At 39.1% G+C, this 26,251-nt stretch overlaps 1 protein-coding gene across 7 annotated transcripts in view; it reads left to right on the top strand.

Annotated features, from left to right (window-relative positions):
• NTRK2 (neurotrophic receptor tyrosine kinase 2) overlaps positions 1 to 26,251 on the top strand; it is a 196,713-nt gene that overhangs the window by 4,556 nt on the left and 165,906 nt on the right. For all 7 annotated transcript variants that reach the window (XR_010720522.1, XR_010720521.1, XR_010720520.1 and 4 more), the window contains exons 2-5: positions 15,551 to 15,625; positions 15,859 to 15,930; positions 21,942 to 22,010; positions 24,859 to 25,013. Coding sequence is in view for 4 of the 7 variants with exons in the window: in XM_066181743.1 (XP_066037840.1) it covers positions 15,551 to 15,625; positions 15,859 to 15,930; positions 21,942 to 22,010; positions 24,859 to 25,013 (371 nt within the window). In the remaining 3 variants the exon portion in view is untranslated. The remainder of the gene's footprint in view (positions 1 to 15,550; positions 15,626 to 15,858; positions 15,931 to 21,941; positions 22,011 to 24,858; positions 25,014 to 26,251) is intronic.

Genomic DNA, 26,251 nt, shown 5'->3' with positions numbered 1-26,251 from the left:
AGTTTTGAGAGGGGTTTGGCGTGTATATACTGAAATGAAAGATTTGGTCTTGAACACATTTTTTCAAAAAACTTCCATTTTTTTTCCATACTAATGAGAGAAAAGGGCTTGGGAGTGCAGCCTGTATATATCTTTAGGATGGCATTTTCCAGATTTCTCAGGTTCTATTTTTTCTCTATTATTTTTATGCTGACAAGTGTAACAGAGAAAGAAGCTTAGCAGTATTCTGGATCATTAATCACTGTAGAGCAAAAAAATTTCCGTAACTGAACATGGGCCTGATTTCTCCATTTTGATTTTCATTTTAAAGTAAAGAGGGATCCCCCATCTCTCTCTCTTTTTTATTGGTTGTTTTTATGTTGTTGTTATTGGGGTTTTGTTTTGCTTTTTTTTGGTTTTGGGGGTAGGGTTTGGTTTTTTTGATTGCAATTCTCTTTCTCCCATGTTTGTCATCTGTCACTACACAAATGTCTAAGAGTATGGCCTTTAAGGTGGTCATCCAGATATCCTTGCCCGAGCAGGACAAGTGTAGCAGGTAATGGATCAAAGAACTCTAAAACTGCTTCCATGTGTTGTTGATGTCAGATATATATTTAGCTTGTTACCTCTGAAAAACTGCTGTTTAAAAAGCAAAGCAGATTGTATAAATTCACTAATTTACACATATTTCAAATGGAGCAATAAATCTATAGAGGTTTGAAATCTTCTACTGCTTGGGTTGTGAAATGCTTTTATACAGGATACTGTTATGTTTGTGAAGATCTCTTCATCCAGATATATGTAGTACGTCACTGCTGTTAAATTAAACATAATCATATATAATTGGGATGCGTCTTAATTCCTGGTTGATTGTGAACCTCTATTTTCAGAAACTGCAAAAGGCAAAACAAGCTACTCCCTGTTCTGACATGCACGTATGGAGATTCTATGTTTTTACATAGCTACTATTGAATGTATTATTATAGTATCACAGGATCACAGAATGGGTCAGGTTAAAAGGGACCACTGGTAGGATCATGTGGTCCAACCTCTCTGATCGAGAAGGGTCTACTAGAGCACGTGGCACAGTGTTGTATCCAGATGTTTCTCGACTATCTCCAGTGAGAGAGACTCCACAGTCTCTCCAGGCATGTCTGTCTGTTCTAGTGCCTGGTCACCTGCACAGTAAAGAAGCTCTTCCTCATGTTCAGGTGGAACTTGCTGTGCATCAGTTTCTGCCCATTGCCTTTGTCCCATTGCTCAGCACCAAGGAGAGCCTAGTTCTGTCCTGTTGACACTGTTTTTTCAGATGCTTCTGTACATCAAGATCGCCTCTGAGTGATCTTTTCTCAAGGCTGAACAGGCCCAACTTCCTCCACCTTTCTATATAAAGGAGATGCTCCAGTCCCTTAGTCATCTTCATAGCCCTCTGCTAGTCTCTCCCAAGATGTCCATGCTGCTTTTGTCCATGCTGCTGAGGAGCTCAGAACTGGACACAGCACTCCAGATATGCCTCACCAGGGCTGAGTAGGTCAGGATCATGCCCCTTGTCCTGCTGGCAATGTTCTTCCTGATGCACCCCAGGACACCATTGGCCTTTTTGGCCACCAGGACACACTGCTGGCTCATGGACAGCTTGTTGTCCACCAGGACCCCGAGGTCCTTCTCCACAGAGCTGCTTCCCAGCAGATCAGGCCTCAGCCTGTGCTGGTGCTTGGGGTTATTCCTCCACAGTGCAGGACCCTGCATTTGCCCTTTTTGAATTTCAGGCAGTTCTTCTCTGCCCATCTCTCCATCCTTTCAAGGCTGCACTCTGGGGTGTTGGCCACTGCTCCCAGCCTTGTGTTATCAGTGACATGCTGAGGAGGCATCTGTCTCTTTATCTCAGTCACTGCTGAACAAATAAAACAACACTGAGCCCAGTATTGACCTTTGGGGGACACCACTTGTGATGAGCCTCCAACTGGACCTTGTGCCACTGCTTGCAGCTATTTGGAATCTGCCATTCAGCCAGCTCTCAGTCCAGCTCACTGTCCATTTGTTTAGTTTGTGGTTCTTGAACTTGCCTATGAGGATATCATGTGAGACTGGATCCAAAGCCTTGCTGAAGTCAAAGGAGAAAATAGCCACTGCTTTCCCTTCATCCATCCAGGTAGTTGTCCCAACATGGAAAGCAGTCAGGTTGGTCAAATATGATTCCCCTTTGCTGAGTCCATGCTGACTAATTCGGATCACCTTCTTGGCATCCATGTGGATAAAGATGGCCTCCAGAATGAGGCACTCCATCATCTTTCCAGGGATCAGGGTGGGGCTGGCTGTCCAGTAGCTCTCTAGGTCCTCCTTCTTGCCATTTTGAAGACTGGGGTGACATTTACTTTCTTCCAGTCCTAAGACACTTCTCCTGATCACCATGACTGTTCCAAGACAACTGCAAGCAGCCCAGCTGTGGTGTCTGTCAGCTCCCTCAACACTTGTGAATGCATCCTATCAGGACAGAATCTTTTTATTTGTTCCAAGTGTGCTGTTCCTGCTTTCACTTCCTGTGTATCTCCTGCTGGAGCTTCACTTTTGACAGGAGTTTTTTGCTCATCCGTGCAGCTGTCTTGCCCTCTTTCCTCCATTTCTTACTCATCAGGATGCACTGGTCTTGAGCCTGGAGGAGGTGATGCTTGAATATTTATTGACCAGCTTTCTTGGACCCCTCTTCTCTGCAGGGCCTCTTCCCATGGGATTCTTCCAAGAAGATCCTTGAAGAGGCTAAAGTTATCTCTCCTGAAATCCTAGATTTCAATCTCGTTTGCTGCCCTGCTTCCTCCATGCAAGGTGCTGAACTCCACAATCATATCATGATTACATTGCACAATTGCAGTAGACTTACTGGAAAGGAGCCACACCATGGAAATTCTGCATTTATTTTTTATTACTTTCTTTTAAGAAAATTACCTGCATTGAGTGTTGATCATTGGCAGAGGCTATAGCTGAAACTTTAATATTTTTAATACCAATTCAGGCATGTTCTGTGTCGCATTTTCATCGCTAGGATAAATTCTTGGATATCAGGTTCATATTCTTTTTTTCCTAGACAAAGCCTGAAGTAATGAGATTTTTTTTTCTTCAGAAGTAAAATAAAATGGAAGGAAGCAGGCCGAAGGTGTCCAACATATTTTCAGAGGTACTTTGAGAGATTGTAATCTTTGAGCAGTGTAACTTGAACTTTACTTTGCTAAAACAAATTAGTCCTGATCTTGCAAGGTAGTTAGATTTTTTTTTTTTTTCACAGGGAAGCTGAGGCTGGGATTCTGGCCTATGCAAAGTCAGTGACAAAAATGAATGGAGTTAGTGTTTCACCAGCATAGTTTAGAGTGCATATGTGAAGGATGAAAGGATCCTTGATTCAGGTATTTTCCTGCCATTTTTAAGTTTGGAAGAGATGGGGCTTGTTGCTTGATTACTTGATGTGCTTTTGACTTGCAGGGTTTTTTTGCCTTTCATGTTTTCATTCTGTATGAATACTAAATATGTTGAAGTAAGTGGAAGCTAAGGTTGAGTATTTCAGGAAGAATGTTTTTAAATAATGTTGCTTTGGAATGAACAATGTTTTAGATAATGTTGCTTTGGAATGAACCTCCTCATGCAAAAAAAAAGTTGCAGCTCCTGCTATGGATTCAGAGAGGATATACGGTTCATTGTATACAGTTTGTCTGATGTAGAAATAAAAGAAAGGCAATGCATTAATCAAAGTTATGTAATCCATTGCTAAAACAGACAACAGTGGAATGGCAACACTTCTGGGCTCCTTATGGAAAGATCTGTCCACAGAGCTGTTGGACAGATCTTTCCTAGTTGAGGCTGAGAAAGTTACCTATTTTTCCTCTTGTTTTGACAGGTGAGCCAAAAAAATCTTCCAGTTTTGGGTGTAAACAAAATTAGTTTTACCTTTTTAATTTCCTAACCATGCCTGTAAAACTAAGTACAGCTGTGTTCAGCAGGTATCTTGTGGAGCATGGCTACCCCACATTGCACAATAAGATGCATGTGAAGAGTGCATAGGGTGTGACTTCCCTTTCTTTTGCAACAACAGTCTGGTTTTCTGATTGCCAGACAGCATGGCAAGCATATGTGGATAAATCATGCTCATACTGGTCATGTCAGACTTAGTGGGCACGGACTGGGAGACCTGTCCACAGCATGTGCTGTGGGTGTCATGCGCTGGCCCTACTAATCATGTCTGGGACTGTCTCAAGCTTTGGCATTCAAAATCTGGCAACTCCCTAATAACTGTGTAGTGAAGGCACTTAACTTAGCTGGCTACTCTCCACAATGGAGAACGTAACTCAACTGGTTATTCTCCACAATGGAGGACGTGCTTCTTCTAGAAAGTGATTCAGGAGGCTAAATAAGGTTCTCACTGCAAATTACCCCATGCAGTCATCCCCTTCCATCTCCACTATTAAGAAAACACTGGGGACTTAGTTCACTGCGGTGAAGGACCTTCCTTTTAGCAAGCAGGGTCATACTGTGAAGTAAACTGATTTTGTGGTCCTAGGGGAACCATTTCAGCATGCACGTGAAGAGCTGCTCTGCTAGAAGCAGAGCATGGGTCTGAACCAAGGTCTTGCATGTCAGCATCTTAACTGCTGGTCCTTAACTGCTGTGTGGTGTACAGATGTGGGCTTGCCTTGGTTTTTCCTGTCTGAGTTGCCTTCCTTGGCATGGAATATTCAAATGTGCTTTTGGGTCAGAGAGCAGGACGGTCTGTTTGGCTAAGAAGCTGTGATGCTTATTCGTGTAGTGAGACAGCTGGGTCCTGCTCCTGCTTCACTGAGTGTTCAATTGCAGCAAAAATGAGAACAACACAAACAGGTAAGGTGGAGATTGCTGTCTTTATGATGGCTTTGTAAATATGGTATCTTCTGAGAGATTGGAATGATATTTCCTTAGGGAGAGGAAGAAATTGAATCTGGTACCCCAGATGCCCAGCATTTCCTCCAAATCTGTGGTCTTAAACCTCATAAAAGGATGTGTTGTTTTTTTTTTTTTTCCCTTTTTTCCACCCCTTAGGTAGGTAAATAGTCTATTGCATTTATAGTCTCATTTATAGACTATATTAATAGTCTCCTCTCCAGTCTTGCCTCTTCTAAGTTTTAGAAACAGGTTTTGGAATACATTATGCATACAGTGATCTTCACCTGGTAAACATGTATACTGTAACCTCCAGCTGGGAGCAGTTTTGTTGAGCGTGTGTTTTAAGAATTTTAAGTTTAGAGTGGTAGTAAGTTATGGAATATCACAGAATCACAGAATATGCTGAACTGGAAGGGACCCTCAAGGATCATCGAGTCCAGCCCTGCACAGCACCATCCACAAGAGTGACACCATGTACCTGAGAGCATTGTCTGAATGTTTCTTGAACTCTGTCGGGCTTGGTGCTGTGACCATTTCACTGGGGAGCCTCTTCCAGTGCCTAAACACCCTCTGGGGGAAAAAGATTTTTCTAATACCCAGTCTAAACCTCCCCTGACATAGCTTCTGGCCATTCCCTCTAGTCCTGTCACTGGTCACCAGAGTGGAGAGATCAGTGCCTGCCCCTCCTCTTCCCCTCATGAGGAAGTTGTAACTGCAATGAGGTCTGTCCTCAGTCTCCTCTGGGCTGAACAGACCTAGTGACCTCAGCTACTCCTCATATGGCTTCCCCTAAAGATTTTTTACCATCTTTGTTGCTGTCCTCTGGATGGTCTCTAATAGTTAAATATTGTTCTTATACTGTGATGCCCAAAACTGCACACTTCAAGGTGCTGCCAGTGCAGAATAAAGCAGAACAATCCCATCCCTTGATTGGTTGGTGATGCTTTTGCCATTATTTATAAGTATAAAAAATTGCAACATTATGAACATTTTGAATTGGCACAAATCCATGTGACATCAAGGCACCTAAGCAGAAAATATTAATGCTGGATACTACTTCTGCTGTAGACATCACTGCAAATCCTAGATCATGTTTGTGTGCTGTGACTGTGTTGGTGGCTGGAACCTATGTCATTTAGGGGATATGAAGGTAGCACAGGTGTAGAAATAGATACTGGTTGCCCTAGAGGTTTGTGCGGGTGGAAGAAATACTCTTCCTCTCCTACTCTGAACATTTCTCCCAACTCTTCGTGGCATTCATGTCAGCATTGAGATAGGGCAGTTGTTCCTTCTCTTGCATGGTTTGGTTGCATGCAGAGTTTTTGCCTGTTTTAGAGCACTTTTACGTGTTCTCATGAGTTTTAATGAACAGTTTAACTTGTAACAGTGTTGCTCTTTATCCTGAGTGTCTAAAATGGAATTTTTAGGAGGTGAGAGTCCCAACTCCTAGAGGTATCATCAAAATACCCATCAATCTTATATTTGCAGGTGAACACTTCATTATCACCACCTATGTCTTGGGCCAGGGGCACTGCTGCAGAGGAGGTGTAGGATGGAAGAATGCTGAAAGGTGTGCCTGGTACTGGGATGCAGTCATGAGAACCGTCAGCAGAAACAGGCTGGAGGAAGAGAGAAGTACTACTCTACACATAAGGAGTGACAGGGACGAAAGCTGTAAAAGTAGATGAAGAATGCTGTGAAAGTAGTGGTGGTGAGGAGAGGGCAGCTTTTCAGAGGTAGTGAAGAAGGCTGAGGACTAGCTAAAGATGTCACCTTGTGAAAGAGGTACATGCAGGATAAGAGTTTCATTTGAAGGTAAAATGGTAGAGAAGGTGAGCTAAGACTTGAAACTATATAAAAAATTGAAATATATATTATATAAAATATGTAATACATATATATACTATATACTATGTACTATGTACTGTATACTGTATACTGTATACTATATAATGTAACTAAAATAAATGCTTACAAAAGAGTGTGTTTTCCTTATACTTCAAAAGTATAACAACAAATATAACCATGAGCAGGCTTTAAGTACAAGCTGATCACAGTCTAGAAGGAGAATTGCATATGTCATGTGGGGGAACAAACTGAAATATAAAGAGAAAACTCAAAGACAAGGGATGATTTTTCTGAGTGTACCATTGTGACAGAGAATTTTCTCAAAATCAAACTGGCCTAGTACAGGAACGTGGAAAGTACAAGAAAGGAAACAGTAGCAGCAATGTGGCAGTCAGCACAAGTATTAGAAATATTCTGGATTCTGACAATTGTGCAGAAAGTGTAATAAACACATCATTATGCTAATATATGCAGTGCAAGTAAGAAACTACTTATATTAAATGAAGAATAGGATTTCTCAAGTGGAATAATGCTAATGGAAGAAGCTATGAATTCAAAAGATTGGCCAGCTGCAATGAAAAGTGGATTATGCTGTAATGTAAATAAATGTGATAAAGTGAAATAGGAAACTGTGAAGAGTACATAAATGTGAAATGGTGAAGAATGCCTCTGAAAGGTTATACAAATTATGTTGAAACATTCTGAAAAACACATAGGCTAAATTTAAGTGGTAAGATTGGTGTCAACATACAGAAGGTAGCAACCTGCTCTGGTGCTAGAATGAGTGAGGTAAATATGTAAAGGACAACCCATGACCCTTTTGGAATGTTTCAGTAACATGTGAAGTTCTATTCATGTATGTTTTTCATTAAAAGACAAGAGTGTCTTGGAGAAGACTCAGATCTGTGATCAGGGCTACCGAAGATGTTTCACAGGCTTTGGAAGAGAGTCTAGCAAACCAATTGTGAACTATGGCAGCAGATGGTATTATTTGCAGACTGAAAAAATATATCTAATTGTTGGTTCTCTATGTAATAATTGCACAGAAAAAGGGTAGAGGTTATGACCATATGTGGTCACACAAGACAAATAAAAACAGAAAGAAAATTTTTGGTGACTAATGGAAAGGGGGATATTTTTTGATATGTCAGGAGTCAAAATGTTTAGCAAGTTTAATGTATTAATAGGATATAGATAGATTTTTCTGGATAGGTGGCTTTAAGTTTTGCATCTTTACTCCACCATTTGGAAGTACTACCTTTTGATTTGTACCTGGCATGGAGTGCATTGCATCCAGTGAATGAGAGAGTAAACAGGGCAGCAGGTGCTGATATATGTCTTGATGATCCAATGATCCAGAGCAGATTGATTGGAGTATTTGATATTCTAATAGCCAGTAATTTTAAACTGAATAAAGCCAAATACTGATGCCAAACAGTGGGAATTGTATATGTGGAGAAGACTGACTTCAAAGGAGATTTCAGAAGGAATGTTTTATGTTGAGTGAAAGAGTCAAGGAATACTGAACATGTCTGAACTCAGAGACAGAAAAGAAAAAACTGTTATGGGGGATACTGATTTATGTCAGAAGTACTAGTTAATTCTGAAGGATGTGCAGCTACCCAAGACATCTCTTCCAGGAAGTCACTGTCGGAGTATGGGCACCTGAAAGGGAGAGAATTCCACAGTTTTGACAGCAACCAAGAAGCTTTAATGTTTTGATTCACTGAGGGACTTAAAAAGATGCTTATAAGGGATGGTTGTCTGAAATCTTACTGTGCTGTTGTGGAATGGATGTTTTTCCATTCTCATTTGCATCAAGGCCAGTGACAGCTACAGAGATGGTGTATGCAAGTGCTGAAAAGGATGCATTTGCATTACTACTTTCTGAAGACTAGGTGGTTCTGCAGGAGAAAGAACAGTCACATATATTTGTATTTATTCATTCCTTTGAGATGCTCTTTCATCCTTGCAAGGAAATAATAACATCATCATCATCAACAATAATAATAAAGATTAGTCTTATGACTGCTTTCTGTTGAGAAATAATGGAAAGCCCCATTCACTACTCTCCTTTTGTATGTTAATTTACTGTGCGATTCTTAGCATATATGTTATAAAGGGTCTGTGTGGGAGTTTAAGCCTCTTCCTAGCAATCTGCATAGATCGTTTTATACACTGGGGATGAAAATGTCTTTTAAAGATAAGTGTAAAGTCAGACATTAGGATATATTTTTTAGAATAAATAGGTCATTGTTTGGCCTTCTGACAATAAAAAGGAATATCGACATTTCCAAAATATCTTTGCTAACAAAAAACAAATCTTTAGCTGTCATGTATTCCTGGAAAAACATCAAAAATTCATGTCTTGATGCAATATCAAGTGTACAAGGGGATGACAGATCTCTAAATGGAGAAAATACTTAAATAAGCTCTGCATGCATTTGGGGGAAAATAATTCTGAAGGTGGGGCTGCTCAAGAGCATAAATCTTAAATCTGGAAAGCCGCATGAAATGTCTTGAGAGTTTGCTTGACTTGGTAGTCTGCTATTTGAAGAGAATAAAACAAACACCTTGAAGCCAGACCAGAAACGTAAATAAGACCAAGGGTGTGTGTAGTGGTTTAGGGCAAATTTGGGAGGAAACCTCCTAAGGGGCCCTCCCTCCTGTCCCCCAGTGGGTTTGGGAAAAAAACCCAGAAACTTCCTCAGAGAGAAGTGGGAAGAACACTGTTTATTAAACAGGCAAAGCATGCCCCATCACAATAAATTGGACAATACCTGATGACAAGAGCTTCGTGCTGCTCTGGAGAGATGACAGATTCAGAAAAGAAGTCCTTCCTGGAGATCGTTGCTCTGTCTCAGTCCCTCTGATGCTGGGAAACGTTGCTGCGCAGGATGGATCTTGGTGGGTTCCAGGTGTGAGCCCCCACAGCACTCCCCGGAGTCCTCAGTCCAGAGAGATTGTAACAGTTCCAAGGGAAGGCAAAAGCAAGGGAAAAAAAAAAGAAAGAAAAAAAAAAAGAAGAAAAAACAGGAGGAAAAGAAAAATGAAGCTTCTCCCCCTCATCTCGCTACACACTAACTAACTAAAAAAAAAAAAAAAAAAAGGGAAAAAAAAAGAAAAAAAAGTCTCTGTCCCGCATCGTGTGTTCCTGACTCCGATTCTCAAGGCCAGCCGGCGGAGGAGGGTTTCTGAAAACAGATTCCGTGCTTCTCCCTCCCCTTTGCTCTCAGACCCAACAGATGATTGGGGATACAAACATCATAACATCACCCTAGGACAGTGCGTTTCATTTTCTCTGCCTTACAGTAACTTTCGTCAAACTTTGCATTCCAGGCATATCCATTTATTTTTACTTTTGCCTTCATGCTGTAAAGTGGGAACTAAGGTTGGCTGGAAAACCATGGACTTCCCATTTCCCAGGCAGTTGCAGTCATGAGCAATAGAACGGATCTGCTCCGGCAGTACCAAAACAAGATCGGTATTTCCACTGAATTCCCATTTTCTTCTGCCTTCAACTGGTGGGTTGGCACTAATTGTTCAAGATGATGGCTTTGGAGAATCAATTTGCAATGGCAGCTATGTGCTGTGAATTGGGTGATAGTATACTGCTGTGGAGCAGAATGTCTGGGCCCTGTTGCCTCCTGGCAGTTGACAGAGCCATTTATCAAGAACAGAGAATTCCTGAAATGAACTCATCTCTGACCTTGCCTGTGAGATGCTGAGTTCCAGATTGTTCCAGATTGATTGAATAATGCATTACCTGAGTGTGGGATGTGTGTAGTGCAAGATTTGCTGAAAAAATGGGCATGCCTGTGTCTGTAAGGAAAGATCCCAGAGCTAATTATGTTGCCTCCAGAGCTGCTGTACTGGCAGGGGGAGAGCTGTTTAGTGAAGTCTTCTGTGACTTTTGGTTAAATACTCTAAATGTGAGGAAAAAGACCTTGGGGAACCTGTGATAGTGGCAACCAGTTTTTCACTCTTTGTGAAATACAGGGTGATTCACGGTTTAAAAAAAAAAAAGCAAACAAAACACTGCAGCACTTTCTCAGAATTTGTCAGGAGACACTGGGCAGCCAAGGAGGGAGTAAAGCACTGGTAAAATTTCTGAATGCTCGGTAAGTCCACCGTGGAAGGTCTTGACACACTGCACCTTTCCTGAGTTATGGCATGTTCCTCTAGCAGTAGGGATTCTGTTTTCCTGAAGTTTTCCTTGTTAAGTCTTGCACTTACAGTACCAGCTGGAGGAAGCAAAATAGAATAAAGTAATTAGAATAAGCTTGTACATCTGTAGAATACTTACTGAGTTTAGGTGTCTATATCACTCTCATTGCTTGTTAGAGGTTTCCTTCCTAGAGGAAGCTTGGTCATTTGCAGGAAGATTTCTTCATTGAGCAGAGATTATAGCATTGATGCCTAAATCTGTCTGAAACTTTACATTCCCGATGCGCAACCTGTGTAGCTTGGTGCTTCATTTTCCAACTGGATTCGTAACCCTTCAGCATAATTTTAAACTTGGTTTCAGAGGGGCTACAAATTTAACCGAGTTGAATATGCCAGGTTTCTACAAGTATTATATCAAGTTTACAAATTTTACATGATCTTAATGCATAACAATGAATCAGCCCATGGCTGATGAAAATGCCTCTAAGTTTTAGCCTACCTTTTGATGAACTTGGTACGACATTTGAGTTTGTAATTTGTAAGTTTGTAAGAACTAGGGAAGTTTGCAGTGTTTAATTCTCAGTGTTAACGTATCGCTCTCACAGTAGTCTAGACTAGGGACATACATGACCTGTCATTAAATTGTAATTCATCTACTGACAGTTCAATGTCTGAAGTGTGCTGGTTTTTTCCCCTAAAAACTTACTGAAAAGACAACTTGGAATATAAAGTTTTCCCGAAGTTCAGAAACATTTCACCAGTGAGTGTTTATTAATTTTAAAATCTTTTCTTTCCCAGCTGTATGAACTAGAGCTAGACATATAATTGATTTATTTTTTTGTGTGTTAAGAAAATGTATTTCCCATAAAGGAAGTTTTTTGGCAACAGAAATACTTCTGGAGCTGCACTACGGTGTTATGTGCTTGCATCTATGTTGTTAAGACTAGCATGTGCTAGCTTTTTTCCCGTCATGTCCTTATAGCTCCAGATGGAGTAGTATACCTTAACATGCATTAAGCAGGAGGAAATAGAGTAAGTTAGGAAGACGTATTTCTGCTGGCCTTTTATATTCAGATTAAGGAAAAGATCTGAAATTTGGCATGGAACCCCTTTTTAAATTACTAGGGAACGAAATAATTTAGATGGCTTTGAAGATCAGAACTCACTTTCTCTTCATGCTTTTGCAGTTCAGAAATTACTTCACTGATGTTAAACACAATCTGTATCCTTTCACTTCTGTAATGAGCATAAGTGAAGACCACCCTCTCAAAGGAGATCTTACTTGGAGGACACTCTTACAGATTAGGATTTTAAACTGTTGTTTCCCAAATGTTGTAGCAGTGAAGTGTGAGTGTGTGACACTGTTCTATAGCGGCTGAAGTGTGGAGAGACGAACATGCTATTATAGGTTGCAATGTGTGATTCTGAATGCCTTTATTAGAATTAATTGGTAGTTTGCAATAGGGAGATTTAAATTAAAGGTCTGAAGACAATTATTTTTCAATGATTACTCATTGAAGGAGATGCAGAATGCTATAGTATAATCAAGCAAAAATCTTTGTAGGCAGCTAAGGGCTTGATTCAGAGGCAGCAGCAGTATTTGTGAACTGATATGTGTGGTCTGTCTGCTGCTCTCCAGCCAGGCTCCGGCAGTGCAAGTCTGCTGTGGTGTGCAGTGGGAGCTTCCAAACTCTTCACGTGACCAGCCAGCCATGAATCAGAATGTTTTTCTTTTGTGCTACAGTCAAAAATGTTCAGTTAAAGAATAGGGTGGATATTCTTAAGGGCAGGCAGGCAAATTGCATTTCTCAGTGCTGTCTGCTGCAAGTCAAAGCTTTTATAGTATAAATGTTTGATGGTAAGTAACATTAAGATAAAGTAGTTGTGAAGAAGGTAAAAATAGACTTTAGTTAGGGAGAGGTTTTATTTCAGATCACCCTCTAAATTAAACAGAAGACCATCATCCCCTTATAGGGTACAGCTACATCATTCTACTCTTTTCTTTCTCACTGCTATGACATAGCTGCAAAGGCTTAACTTTAAACAGACTTGTTGAGTAAGGAAGTGTAAGAGGACATGACCTGCGTATCGTGAATGACAACTGTCCACTCTTTTTTCAAGGATTTCAACTGTGTGAACTTTGCTTTACTCTTGTGTTTTGTACTGAGAGTGTTTTTACAAGTGTATTGCAGAGCAGTTATTGAGTTAGTTGCACTTACACAAAAGTTCTTCTGAGTCCCAACCAATGTGGTTGTGGAAAAGCAATGGTTTCTTTTGGTTCTTTCAGCTAGGAACTGGAATTATAAATCATTCACCTTAAAGAAAGTAGTACCAGCTCAGAGTAAAGAATGCCCTGCTCTCCCCCACCTAGGGTTTCCTCTAAGGGATGCAGTAAAACAAGGAAAGAAAATACCACAAACTCATACTACTACTTCCCAAATATTATCTGTTTGGTCTATTCCCTCATGGACTGATACCAATCTTTTTATACAGATAGTGTGCTCATACTAAAATTTTTGTCTGATGTAAATTGTGAAGCTTCATTGGCTTCAGCAGAGCTGAACTATTTAACATTGGGTTTAAACACAGGATGTAATACACAAACATTTTTGTGCAACACTGTAAGTTATATCACTTTCTGGAGCTTCTTGTAATGAGTGGTTCTGGCTAAATGTTTGTGTGATTAAAATTGCAATGTCAGGTTTGGATAGGTGCTATGTGTGTTTAAGTGATGGGTCTGCATTTTGGCAGTTTTTTTCAGGTTTGGGGGTTTTTTTATGGCCTAATTTTAGCTAGTGCAACTGGTTATTTTTTTTCTTTTCTTTGAGTCTCTTCATACTTTGTGTTTCACTGTTCATTTTCCTCAATTCCTGCTCTTATGTGATTTTCCTGTCTGTAGTTGACTTTGACAGGATTCCTGTTGTTTGAAAACTGAGAACAGGATGAGGAAGGTATCTTTGAAAGCTCTTGCATAACTTTATTTTAGCATTATGAGGTCCAAGTGACAGAGAAGATGGATGACACTTAAGAATGAGCTCTTCAGGACATGTTTAGAGCAAGTATGTTCTTTGACTTGTAGCACTCTTAGATGAAAGAATTGCTGGATTTTTATATACTATTTCATTACTGTTACTTGGCAAAATGTGTAAACTTACCAACCCACAAAAAAACCAACCAAACAAAATAGATTTGTAAATATTGAGATACTAAATCAGGCTGTCTTAAAAATTCAGTAAAGGAAACACAAAAAACAAAGGACTCTTATCTTCTAATGAGTACACTGTGTAATTCTTATTCTGAAAAGTCTTACAGAGCAGTCGATGTCATATGATGCTGTAGTAATGTGTTCCATCTAGCAACATGCATTGCCTTTTTACTGCCCTTCTTTTTCCCAAAGGGCCAATGGATGCCATTAGGGGAAACTTTTTACTTTTCCTGGTGCATGGGAAGAGCAGAGCCCAAGTCAGCACCATGGCTTTGGAGAAGAGCCCAACTCAACTTCTGGGTTTCCCAGGCTTCTGTTGGGATTTAGAAATGCAGTGAATTTCTCTTAACACAACCAGCTCGGGTATATGGATTGCTTTTGGAAGAGCAATACACCTTCTTACTAATTCACCAGAATTCCCTTTAAATAAATTCTAAAAAATGCTTAGAATGAGGAAAACTTTTCTTCTCACAAAGAAAGACTCATTCATTTTAGGAGAACTTGCATCTTTGGTTTGTGGTGCTTGGAAAACACATGTCAATCTCTCTTTAAGTTTTTATGGGAGTGGGCTTATATTTTGAAATGTGTGGACTGTTTAGGAAGGCATCCGTTAAATCAGGCATACCATGATGTCAGAAAAATTGCACTTTTCACTGATTTCTTCTTCCTGGACTGGATAGTTTGCAGTGTGAATCTTTTTCTTCCTGTAGAAGAAGTAGTGATACATTTGCCGTGAACAGGTTACTTTCCAGTCTGTGGGATGTCACTGGCTAGTCATAGATCTCACATAATACAAAAGACTGGCTTGCATGCCCACATCCTTTTAAGCAGATATTAAGGATATGTGAGTGGACTCAGTACTTAAGTCTGATACAGCAGTTTCTCTTCTCTTAATTCCTGCTTGTGTGTATAACATTGTGAAGTATAATCTCTCTTTTTTCAGTTTTCCCACTGCCACATCTTGTAAAAAAAAGAACTGAAATTACTTTGTGTCAGAGGAAAAAATAAGTGTAAGAAGTGATTAAGTTAACAACATGAGGTAAAAGATTAGGGAAGTATGTTTGTCTGTCATTGTAAGTGGTGATAACTCCAGTATTACCTTTAAACTTGTCCCCTTAGTTGTTGTTAAACCCATGAGGTAAGGACATGTGTCTTGAAGAGTGGTGACATTGTACTACAGCTTTATTTGGCCTTCAGGTTGACTTGCTTTCTTCATTTCTGCTGTGTAAAAATGAGCTGCTCCCCTGCCCCACAAAGTACCATTTAAATAATGAGGAAGATTTTAAGGAGCACTTCTGCTCTGCAGCTGGCCTAATTAGGACTTAGAACTAATTGAAGTAGATCAGCAATCACAACTGACTTCCATATGCCAGTGCATGATTTTGAACAGTCAAAGTTGTGGAAGGATCTATTTACACACTTCTTTCTGTTTTGCTTTTTCAACAGTTACATCGCAAACCAGCCAAATTTGGAAAGTATCAATGACAATGAGGTTGGATTTTATGTCGGACTTAAAAATCTGTGAGTATGGGATGCATTTTATGCAGCTATTTTTTCTGTTTTTCTTTTATAGAAGCATGTAGAGACCTTATAAAACTGTATGCCTAACTTTGTGTGTTATTGAGCAAAGTTGTAAATCTTGCAGATGATCCTTGTAGATATTTCATCCAAACTCTTATTTTAATCATTATTATCATTACGTTTTCCATTATGTTTTAAATGAAACATTCTAGCAGTTTTATTTATTTTTCTAGGACTGTGGTGGATTCAGGCCTAAGATTTGTGTCCCGTCATGCATTTGTGAAAAATGTGAACCTACAATACATGTGAGTAAGAATAGTGTCTGCATTCTAAGTCAAAACTGCCCAACTCATGTTAATTTATTTATTGTAATTTATTTCTATCTCTTACCATTTGCTTCATTAAAAAATATCTTAACATGACAGACTTAGAATGGTCTTCTATTGTTAATTGCCCTTAAATAAAATATATATGGTAAGGAATTGGCAGATCATAAAAATCTGTGAAAAGATCATCCAGTTCATTATCCTGTCTCTAACAGTGTACTTTGGCTGAGTCTTTTGTGGTAAGTGATGTACCACAAAGAGTGTCTCTTGAGGGTATGATATCCATCTACACTGTGCATCACACTTAGTGACATGGTTATGACTTACTCCAGCCTGATCTCATTGGCTGAACATATTTTAACAGCAGCAGTGCAGGAGATGCATGCATGGAGCACAATAATATAGTTTGATAAGTATATGTGCCCAGAGACTGATACAACTGTGAACTGAAGTCCTAGAGGTGATTCACTATGAAAGCTCATTCCAGATCAGAACTAATGCACCCAGAGCAGAATATAGGAATGTTGCTGCTTTCACACCCAAATGTGGTTTGTAGTTCATGACTTACAGGAAACAGAATTTGTACCTGTGCATCTTTTTGACTGTGTTTTCCTAGATTTGTTATGCCTTAATTTAATATAGGCTGAACTGATCAAAGTTCTTTCTCTACAACTTTTGTGCCTTCTAGTGGGACAGACATCAAGTCTCACTTTGCTACTTACATGGGAAACTGTGGATCTAGTCCAATAAAAGACTGAGATCGTGTGAGTGGCTAAGTTCCTCACAAGTACCCTGTTTTAGCCAAATATTCCAAGTGTGTGCTTTAGTCCATACATCTTCAATAGATGAACACGAACATATATTAGCATTTAACTGAACCCTTTGCTTTTATCCTAGTGAGATTGGGAAGACGTAATGCCAAACCTTGGCTTTTTAAGATACTTCCTTCTAAAAGGAAAGAACTGTTGAACAGAACACAGAGTTCTGTTTGATTTGATTGCTTTACTCATGAGATGGAATCACTTTCTGACCTGAGTTTCACAAAGAACAGCAATTAATTTGTGTAAGGAAGTGGTCATGAATGTCCATTTCTGCCTAGACAGTAATTGCTGTCCTTAATATGGAACAGTCATCGGAGGAGTGTGAACCAGATCTTTGTGAGCCTGTGAAATTTATATTACTTCATATAGTCATTAATAAAGAGCTTTTACTATAATCAGTTGGTAATATAAGGGAAGTATGTTCCACAGTAAATTCAAGTGTTTGCGTGTGTAACAGTTGCTCAGTGAATTATGGCTGTAAACTATGAAACTCCATAAAGCCAAGTGCATGTGCACTGGCTGTGGAAATATGCAATAGAACAGGCTGTCTGAGGGGCGTATTTGCAGAGAAAGATTTAGTGACTCTGTTGTTAGAGTCTCTCTGAAGTTAGATTCTCTCTCTGTGCAATGAAGCAGAACAAAGCAAATTCAAGTCTGGGATCAAAAGGAATATTGTGTTACATTTTAACATCTTTTCCCTATTGCATTAGTTGCCGTGAGGGAATCTATTGGAATACCATATATAGATCAGGACACCAAATCTACTCATCTTGAAAGTTGCTACAGAGGAGAGCAGTGGAGCCATAAGGAGCTGTAAAGCAAATAATATAAGGGGAGTCAGAGCCTGAGTATGTTCAGTGCAATAAAGAGACGATTGAAAAAGAACTTACATCATTGCAATAGGACAAAGAATGATTTGAAAATCAAGTAGGGTTGATTTAGATTAGTATAAGGAAGAAGTTTTTTACAATAAGGATGATGAAACACTGGCACAGGTTGCCCAGAGACATGGTGGATGCCCCTGCCCTGGAAGCATTCAGAGTTAGATTGGACAGGGCCCTGGGCAAGCTGGTATAGTTGAAGATGTGGGAGAGCTGGAACTAGATCAGCTTTAAGGGTCCCTTCCAACCCAAACTGTTCTATGATTCTATGGTTCTGTATGCATCTTATATTGAAAAGAATAATAATTATGATAAGGAAAACAGTCAGTTCTCTCTGTGACCATGAGTACAGTGTGAGAAATAATGAATTTAGTTTGAAGAAAGATAAATAGAATTTTGGAAGACCTTCCCAGCTGTCTGGGCAGGTAGACACCACAGAAGGTGCAACAACTGGTATGATCCTCTTGAGAAGCTTGTTTGCCTGTTGCCTTAGGGAAATGGGTTTCATGCAGTCACAAAAGGTGTCTGTTTCCCGTGTTTTCTTGTAACCAGAACTTACACAGGTAAAAAAAATTTTGGAAAACTGACCATTGAACAGAACAGAAACAGTATCAAAGTTACGACTTAAGGGAAAAGTGGTACTTTTTTCACTGTGTACATAGGTGAGCTGCTAGGCTTTACAGAATCCACTTGGGTAAGATGCCTTTAAAGTGTTTCAGCCATAAGAGGAGCTTAATTTGAGCATGCAGTCAAACTGGGAATTCATATCTGCTGGTAAGCAGACTTTGGTAGAGCTGTAACTCATGAAGCTCCTTGTTAGAAACAAATTAGACTGACTTGACATCTGTTCAGTTGATACAGATGAATTCTTGATGCAGAATACTTATATTATAGACCAGGAGCTTATCCAGTCTCGTACTGTGTTTTCTTTTGGTGGGGATTTAGTTCTGTTGGCAGACACAGGATAAGCCCAGATAAGAGGGAAAATACTAAGTGGCACCAGCTGCTCTAGATGCACAGAACAAAGCAGTAAGTATGGAGGTATTTTTTACCAAGACTGATCTGTTATCCGTGCAAAATACATTTGTTTGTTTTCTTTGGCAAGTCATTATGCATACTAAAATGTTTCTGAAAGCCCCAGTGAATCATGGCTTCTTGTCATCAGCAATAAAAATCCTGTTGACTGCCAATGAAGGAAGTATAGCTCCTGTTGTGGTAGGGACAGTGAAAGCTATTAAGAGCTAAAGGAATTTTATTTTGTAAAGGGCAATCTATGAGTACAGGTCTTTGAGAAGCCTTAGATTTTGTTTGGAAACAATTTTTTTCTATCCCTTAAAGAAAACAAAAAGCATTTTTCGGAAGATTGATGTAAGTGTATAAGCATTAATTTTGCCATGATCCTATACTATGTTACAGCTTGCTCTTTTGTTCTATGAAAAATCTTTCAGTGTAGTTAAGGAGCTATATTATATAAAAGTAGTATTTATTTTATGAATCATACAAGAATATCAGTTTAGAAGAAACTTATTAACATACATTTTCTCTAACCCTTTTTTGTCATTTCCTTATTTTCTTGGGAAAGCTCATGTAACCCAGGTATCTTTCAAAAATTATCTATCATGAGAAGATCTGCGTAACAACATAAACAACAGGAAAATAAATAAATAAATATCAAAGTGTAATTAATAGCCTTGCTCATCTAATTTTGATGTTTTCACTGCCCGTAGACTCAAGTTAGCCAACGGTCCCATTTTAGTATGCTGTAGTTTATAAGCTTATCTGCTGCTAAGAGTAATTTAATAGACCTGTGTAATTCACATGCGTGGTATGTCATCAGTGTCTTTAAATGTGAAAACATTTCACAGCAAGTGCCTGTTTACAAAAACTTTAAAAAATAGTTGTTGTTATGTGCCAACCTGCATCAAAGTGCATCTCTGAATCATAGATTGTGAGTGTAGTATATATATACAGCTCCAGGTGTTAAAATGTGTTTGTATCTCTACACTGTTCAGGTTTAGGTAAGGCAGCCAAAGGAAACCATTTGAGATCAACCTTGGTGCAGATTTCCGTTTGTTTGCACTTAGGGCTGGTTCCAGCCATAGGCAGAGCAGGCTGTTGCCTGTGGAGGGAGACTGAGTGTAGCAAAATGGCCATGTCTTCTCCCCTTCAGTTCTTAGATCTGTTCCGTCCTCTTCTTTCTTGCTCCCCTTTTCAGAAGCACTGTAGGTGATAGAGCTCTGTCCATGTTGCTAGCTCTGTAAATCTTTATGCGGTTTCTCAGTCTGCTTTTGTTCTACTCATATTGCCACTGGTTTGCTTTTAGCTGAATTAGGGCTAGCAAGTTTGAAGTGAGCTTGATATTTTCATATAAAATACAAGCATACTTTTGACTGAATCTGGGCCCTCTCCTTAAGTTTAGCTTTGGAGCCAGGCTCTGTACTCTTGACTTTTTTTTCCATAAGAAAAAAAGCCTTTATAATCTCAGATGTATTTTCTTTGGGGTGCTTGCTGTTGTCTTTTTATGTGTAGTTGAATTGGGGAATTAATTCATATTCTTTTTCCATGAAAGTGGAAGTGGGATCGTTAACTACTTTAAAATAAACCTGGCAGTGATTTTTTTTCATTTAACATAAATTAAGGAGACTGCAGTAAGCATCTCTGTAGTAAAAAAGAAGTGCTCGGTTTATGAAAAAAAACTCACTAAATTTACTGTCAAAATATTGCTAAAGGTGATAAATTTATAGCAGTGGTCTGCAGGTAAAGCCCACTGTGTATCTTGTTGGCTTTTGGGAAAGGTAGGATTTATTTGATCTGCAGGTAAGAGACAGTTGCTTGTCTGACAATACCACAGGGGCCTCCATATGTACTCCTGGGACCAGGAGCAATTCTCCTGTTTGGGGAGTGAGGAGTTTCCCATGGAGGGATGGGGTTTGATGTGGGTCCATGTTGGAGGCAAAAGCCCAAGTCAGTATGAGGATCCAGCTTCTTTTATTCCACCTCCCAAGACAGCACATATACATAGTAGGAAAAAAAAATGCATAGTGATGCTGTTTGCTTAAACATAACTTCTGTTCTATATGCAAATTGTGCCTTAATGTTGATTTATCAAATCAAGGTTCATGAGACATTTCCACCAGCACCCGCCATAGGGCAGTGCAGTTCACCTGACTAATGAAATAGTAGCTCCTATGTTTTGCTCTCACATGTAAGGACCAGTCAGTTTGTAAACTTCCGGCTCTTCTTTGCCAGAAGGAATCAGTGATGAAACGTAAATATAATCTCTCTGATTCTGTTCTAAACATTTGTAGAATATCCCACTTGTAATTTCTGTGAAAATTATCTTGTACTCAAAGATCAACGACTGAAAGTCGGGAAGTAAACACCGTGTTCTTTAGTCAGATTGAAAAAAAAAAAAAGGATATTTAATCCCTGGTTTTAGATTCAGTGCAACATTAAGTGTGGAGCCCCTATGGTGCCTTTATAATACTACATAAAACTCATGGTATTTTGACTCATAACACTGATTTTCACTGTACTGCTGACAGTTAAACAGTTTACTTCTCTCACTATCTTTAATTCATAGACTGATAAGACTGTACAAAAGCAACAATTTTTTTTGCTTTTGGGTGGAGAAAGCGGTTTTGTAAGCCTGTGAGGGGAGGAGAATTTCTGGTTCAGATCAGACATTCCTTTGCTCTGCATAATTGGAGAAGACCTTTCACTTAATTGCCACTGGAAACCGTAAATGCTTAATTGACATAAAAAAGCCCAATACAGGCATTTTACAGTTTTCCTTTTGATCTTCCTTGTGGGTGCATAGTGCACATGCAATTTGAAAAGAACAACAAAAAAAGCTCTGATGTGGATGTGTGCTAGCATGTGAGTAGGGCTTATATGAGTACAGAATTCGGTGCAGCATCAAAGAAAGGGATGCACCCATTTCACATGAATAAATTGAGCATATAATTAACACCTGTACTTTACAAAATACTTTTGAAACACAGTTAAATCTGCTGCTTTTCTGCAATTGGCAAAGTGCTAAAAGTGAAAATATTGATCCCTGTTGAGTTTGATTTTGACTGTATTTGACATTAGATGCTGACTGGATTCAAGTGTTTGAAACCCTTCAAACCATAAAATAAGACTGAACACTACCCTTTTACAACTGAAGTGAAAGGACTTTTAGAGCTTGTTCTAATTCTTCATTGCTTTTTCAAGAGATACAAACTGTATTTTTAGTGTTAGAAGAAGCATTTCTAATTAATGCAATTTTTCTCTTTTGCCATAGCAATTTATCCAGAAACAAGCTCTCAAGTTTGTCCAAGAAGCCTTTCCGCCATCTGGGTCTATCTGATCTGTAAGTTGTCATTTCTTAAAATATGAGTTTATTTTTGGCTGGAATGGAAGAATAACACTTCGAAGTTTGTTCTCTTGAAGATAGAGGTCCGTCAGGAATTAGAAGTACAGTTCTAGTCCAAAGAAAACATCAGTTCTGAACACTTAAATGCAGAGAAATTTTCATTCCAGGACTTCAAGAAGGTTAGGTACATATTTTAAAGCACTGTAGAGGTCAAAATAGTCTCTTCCTTCAGCTTTGAGATGTTTTATTGTGACATTACTTCACACAAAATCACTGGTGTTTATTTAAATATTTGAACTAGTGAAAATACAGTCGTGTAGATATTCATATGAAGATAGTCTCTCATATTCTTATAGTGACTACACAGCTTATATACTTGTAGCTGGCTATTCAAGAATATTTTTATTTTCTCAAATTCTTGACTTGCACTGTGCTTTATATAATCATTTAGCAATGAAAGCACTGGTAAACATTTCTTTTTTGATTTTTTTCAGTCCTAATATTTTTTATTCTCTGTAACATATGCCATATTTTCTTATTGATATGTGTTCCGAAATTTTGGTCATCCTATGCATTCTCTGCTAATATGAGATAATATACATAATGAATATGAGAGCTTGCAGGAGTTCTGGGAGAGCTGGGGCTGCAGAGGAGAGGGAGTCTGCTCTCCTGGATTTCAGAGCAGAGTCAGTATTTGTTCAAAGTGCTAGTCCAAGTATGAAGCACCGGACATGCAATCCTAGGCCTCTTCTGGTGAACTTCAACATTTGAGAAGTGAAATGATCAAATCACAGTGGCACAAAAAGAGGTTAGGCCCCTTAGGTATATTTTGTGGATAGTTAAGCTGGTATAATTATTTTCTTTGTGGCCCAGGGAACACTGCTCACTGGAATACTCTTTAATCACTTGGCAGTGGTGAGCTCTCTAAGGAGGAGACAAGCTAGTTGCAAAGCTCTCCCATTGCTCCATGCCCTTTGTTGTTCTGTTGCTTCTGCATGAAGAAGCAGGGCAAAGGTAGTAGGGGTGAGCCAGATATGGGAAAAAACAGATAGTGTGAAGGTTAAAGAGAGTAGTATTTGAGGAATGGAGACAATGCATGATAATGTGCAAGTTGAGAGAAAAAGGGGAAACAAAATTGAGGTAGAGTATATAGCTGGAAGATCAGAAACAGGAGAGAAAGAAGTGTTAGTAGGTGAATCTGAGATATGAATGTTGCCATAGATAGCTTCTGAAGAACTTCCCCTAAATCTGATAAACAAGTATGTTTGTCCTGTTAGTACTCTTGCAAATCAAAATGTAAAGGGATGAGAAGTTTACAATAGGGTGTAGTAGATGATAGTCACCAGGTATTACAGAGGAGGAGATGCCACCTTGAATAGTTTCTTCTAGAGCAGATGAACTGCAGCTGTAGAATTAGACCAAACAAGGTAAAGACTCAGAATTTGCTTTCCATAGGTCAGTATTTTTCTTTCACACAAGTGTCTGGAGAGGGTCATTATGCGTCCACCATTCTGCCAATGATGTGCCTAACTCCCTCAATGGGTTCAGCACATAATAAAACACTAGAAGACTGCTCAGCCACTGGTCAAGAGAAATTTCTCTTTACCAGGGAGCCTTAGGATGAAAGAGAAGATGGAAGTAAATGTCACTGTTTTGAAAATGCATGTCATAGGCTTTGACCCGCAGAATCATCATGTTCATACAATGTCTTGCACAAACAATTTTTGTTCATGCTGTGTGTTAAAGTCCAGCATATGACTTCTGTGAATACAAGTTGCTCCTTCAGACACTTTTGAGGATCCCTGCAGTTGTTTCTCCTCAAAGAACTTGAGATGGCTTTTGAGGGAACAGGTTATGCCTCTAATAAGATCATTTTTTTCATGATTTGCACATTTCATATCTTCAGGAGGCATTTATGAGCATAGGTTCTGCAAGAAATTTGACCTTCTGTACATGAAACTTTGTTAAGAATGATTGTTCTGCTGGTAATGAAATGCCTTAAACAGACATTTGCTCACCCGCTTTATTGGATCTCTTGTATGCCAGTAGAAGGAAAAATAATACTGGTCAGTGTTTATGTAGACATGTTGCTGTTCATATTTAACATGCATGTAATTGCATTACACTGTTGTGTAGTTTTCTTAAATTTTAAAACAAGAAATTAATAAGTTTGCTATTCTGTGGTTTAAATTCTGTGCAAGGTACCATATCAATTTCTGTTTCAGGCCATTTTTTTCATTTAGTATTTCTTCATGACATTGCCTATGGTTTTATTGTGAGGTTTTTCTAGAGTGTTGTAGATGAATTTTAAAGATTAGGCAAAATCCTTTTTTGTGATTAAAGTTTGTTAGAGTGTTTGCATAATCCAAGACTGTTTGACTTTATAAAGGATTTGCCACTGCACAGCAATAAACCATTTCTGAGGTAACTGTGTGGTGGCTCAGGCGTAGAAGAGATGAATTCTAATGTCTTCCTGATTTATGAAATAAAATGGAGCTTCTTGAGTGACCATTCTCCACGGGCTCCTGATTTACACTGTTGAATTGGAAATAGTAGCCGAATCCCCTGTGTGATCTGTGTTGCCTATGATATTCTGGGTCCTCAGTGCATGCAGTGCTTAATTCCCTACATGGAAACTGTTACCACCTTGGCAGCTTAATTTGCACTGAGCTTACCAAGGATGCATGCCTTATGCTTCTTAATGAGAGGGTTCAACCTGCCTTCCTTAACCTACCTAACTAACTTGTGTTTTCACCCAGCTGAATGCTTGGAGCCCCCCTCCCCCTCATTTTTTTTCTATATGCGTGGCATGTTTTGCCTTCTAAATTGATGTTTTTTCCTGTAGGATATTGGTGGGCAATCCATTCAAGTGCTCCTGTGAAATCATGTGGATCAAGAAATTTCAAGAGACCAAGTTTTACACAGAAACTCAGGACTTATATTGCATAGATGAGAACAATGAGAGGACAGCCTTGCTGGATATGAAGGTCCCGAACTGCGGTAATATTCTTTTAACATAAAACTAGTGCTAAATTATTGTGAGCAAATTATTGTGAGCCAGGGAGAAACAAACATGTTTTTTTACAAAGTACTTCTCAGGACGACAACAATGCTTTAAAGGAAAAGTTTTCAATAGAGATATTAACCACTCAGTGGTCTTTTGCCCCACACGGTATGGTTCTGGGAACTTCATAGAGTCATAGAATCACAGAATATTCTGAGTTGGAAGGGAACCATCAGGATCATGGAGTCCAACTCCTGGCACTGCATAGGACACCCCAAGATTAACACCATGTCCTCAAGAGCATTTTCCAAATGCCTTTTGAACTCAGACAGAATTGGTACTGGGACCAGTTCCATGGTGCGCCTGTTCCAGTGCCCAGCCATGCTCCTGATATCCAACCTAAACTCTCTTGACTCATCTTCATACCGTTTCCCTGAGTTCTGTCATTGGTAACAAGTGTGAAGAGGTCAGTGCCTGCCCCTCCTCTTCCCTTCATGAGGAAGATGAAGACCTCAGTGAGGTTTCCCTTCAGTCTCTTCCAGGCCAGGTGACCTCAGTCACACCTCATAAGGCAAGCCTTCAAGACCCTTCAGCAGTTTGTGTAAACCTGTTCATTTTTCTCTTGATCCTTTAAGAATGTACCATTATTTAAGTTCAAGAAAACAGAATACTGATTATAGATAGCACACAGGTATTATAAAGAATGCATGTTCCTTTGTTGAACTAAATATTAGTGTTTCCAAGCTCAATAGACATTCATAGCTCAATTTTACCTATTTTGATTTTTTTTCAGGTATTTACAGGTACTGAAGTGATTATTTTCCTTCAAAAATACTAATATTATGACTATAGGAAGAAAATTCAGAACTATATGCTACTTGAGAAAAAATTAGCAACAGCTCTGTTCTTCATCAAATAAAACTCTACTGAGTTCACTTTAAAGGCTATACAAAAGTTATATCAAGCTCATGGCTTTGGCATATTGTAGCATATTATTTTCAGGTATATGGATCTAGGAAAAAAAAAGGAAAAATTATATGACTGTAAGGCCATCTACTTGCCTTTTTTATATATGGTTTTGCTGCCTACATATTGTCCTGGGACAGCTGGGGAAAGGTTTCACTCACTAGCTGGAGATTTCTCCTTCTCTGTGTATGAGAGGCATAAATGGGGTGTTTCTAACATGCTGTCACATCTGCTGGACTCTGGAAGCTGAGTGGGAAGCTGAGGTCCC

The sequence above is a fragment of the Chamaea fasciata genome, unplaced genomic scaffold, assembly GCF_029207755.1.
Source record: "Chamaea fasciata isolate MVZ Bird 193981 ecotype frontalis unplaced genomic scaffold, bChaFas1.0.hap1 SCAF_4, whole genome shotgun sequence".
Lineage (NCBI taxonomy): Eukaryota > Metazoa > Chordata > Aves > Passeriformes > Sylviidae > Chamaea > Chamaea fasciata.
This window is presented reverse-complemented; position numbering and strand designations above follow the sequence as displayed.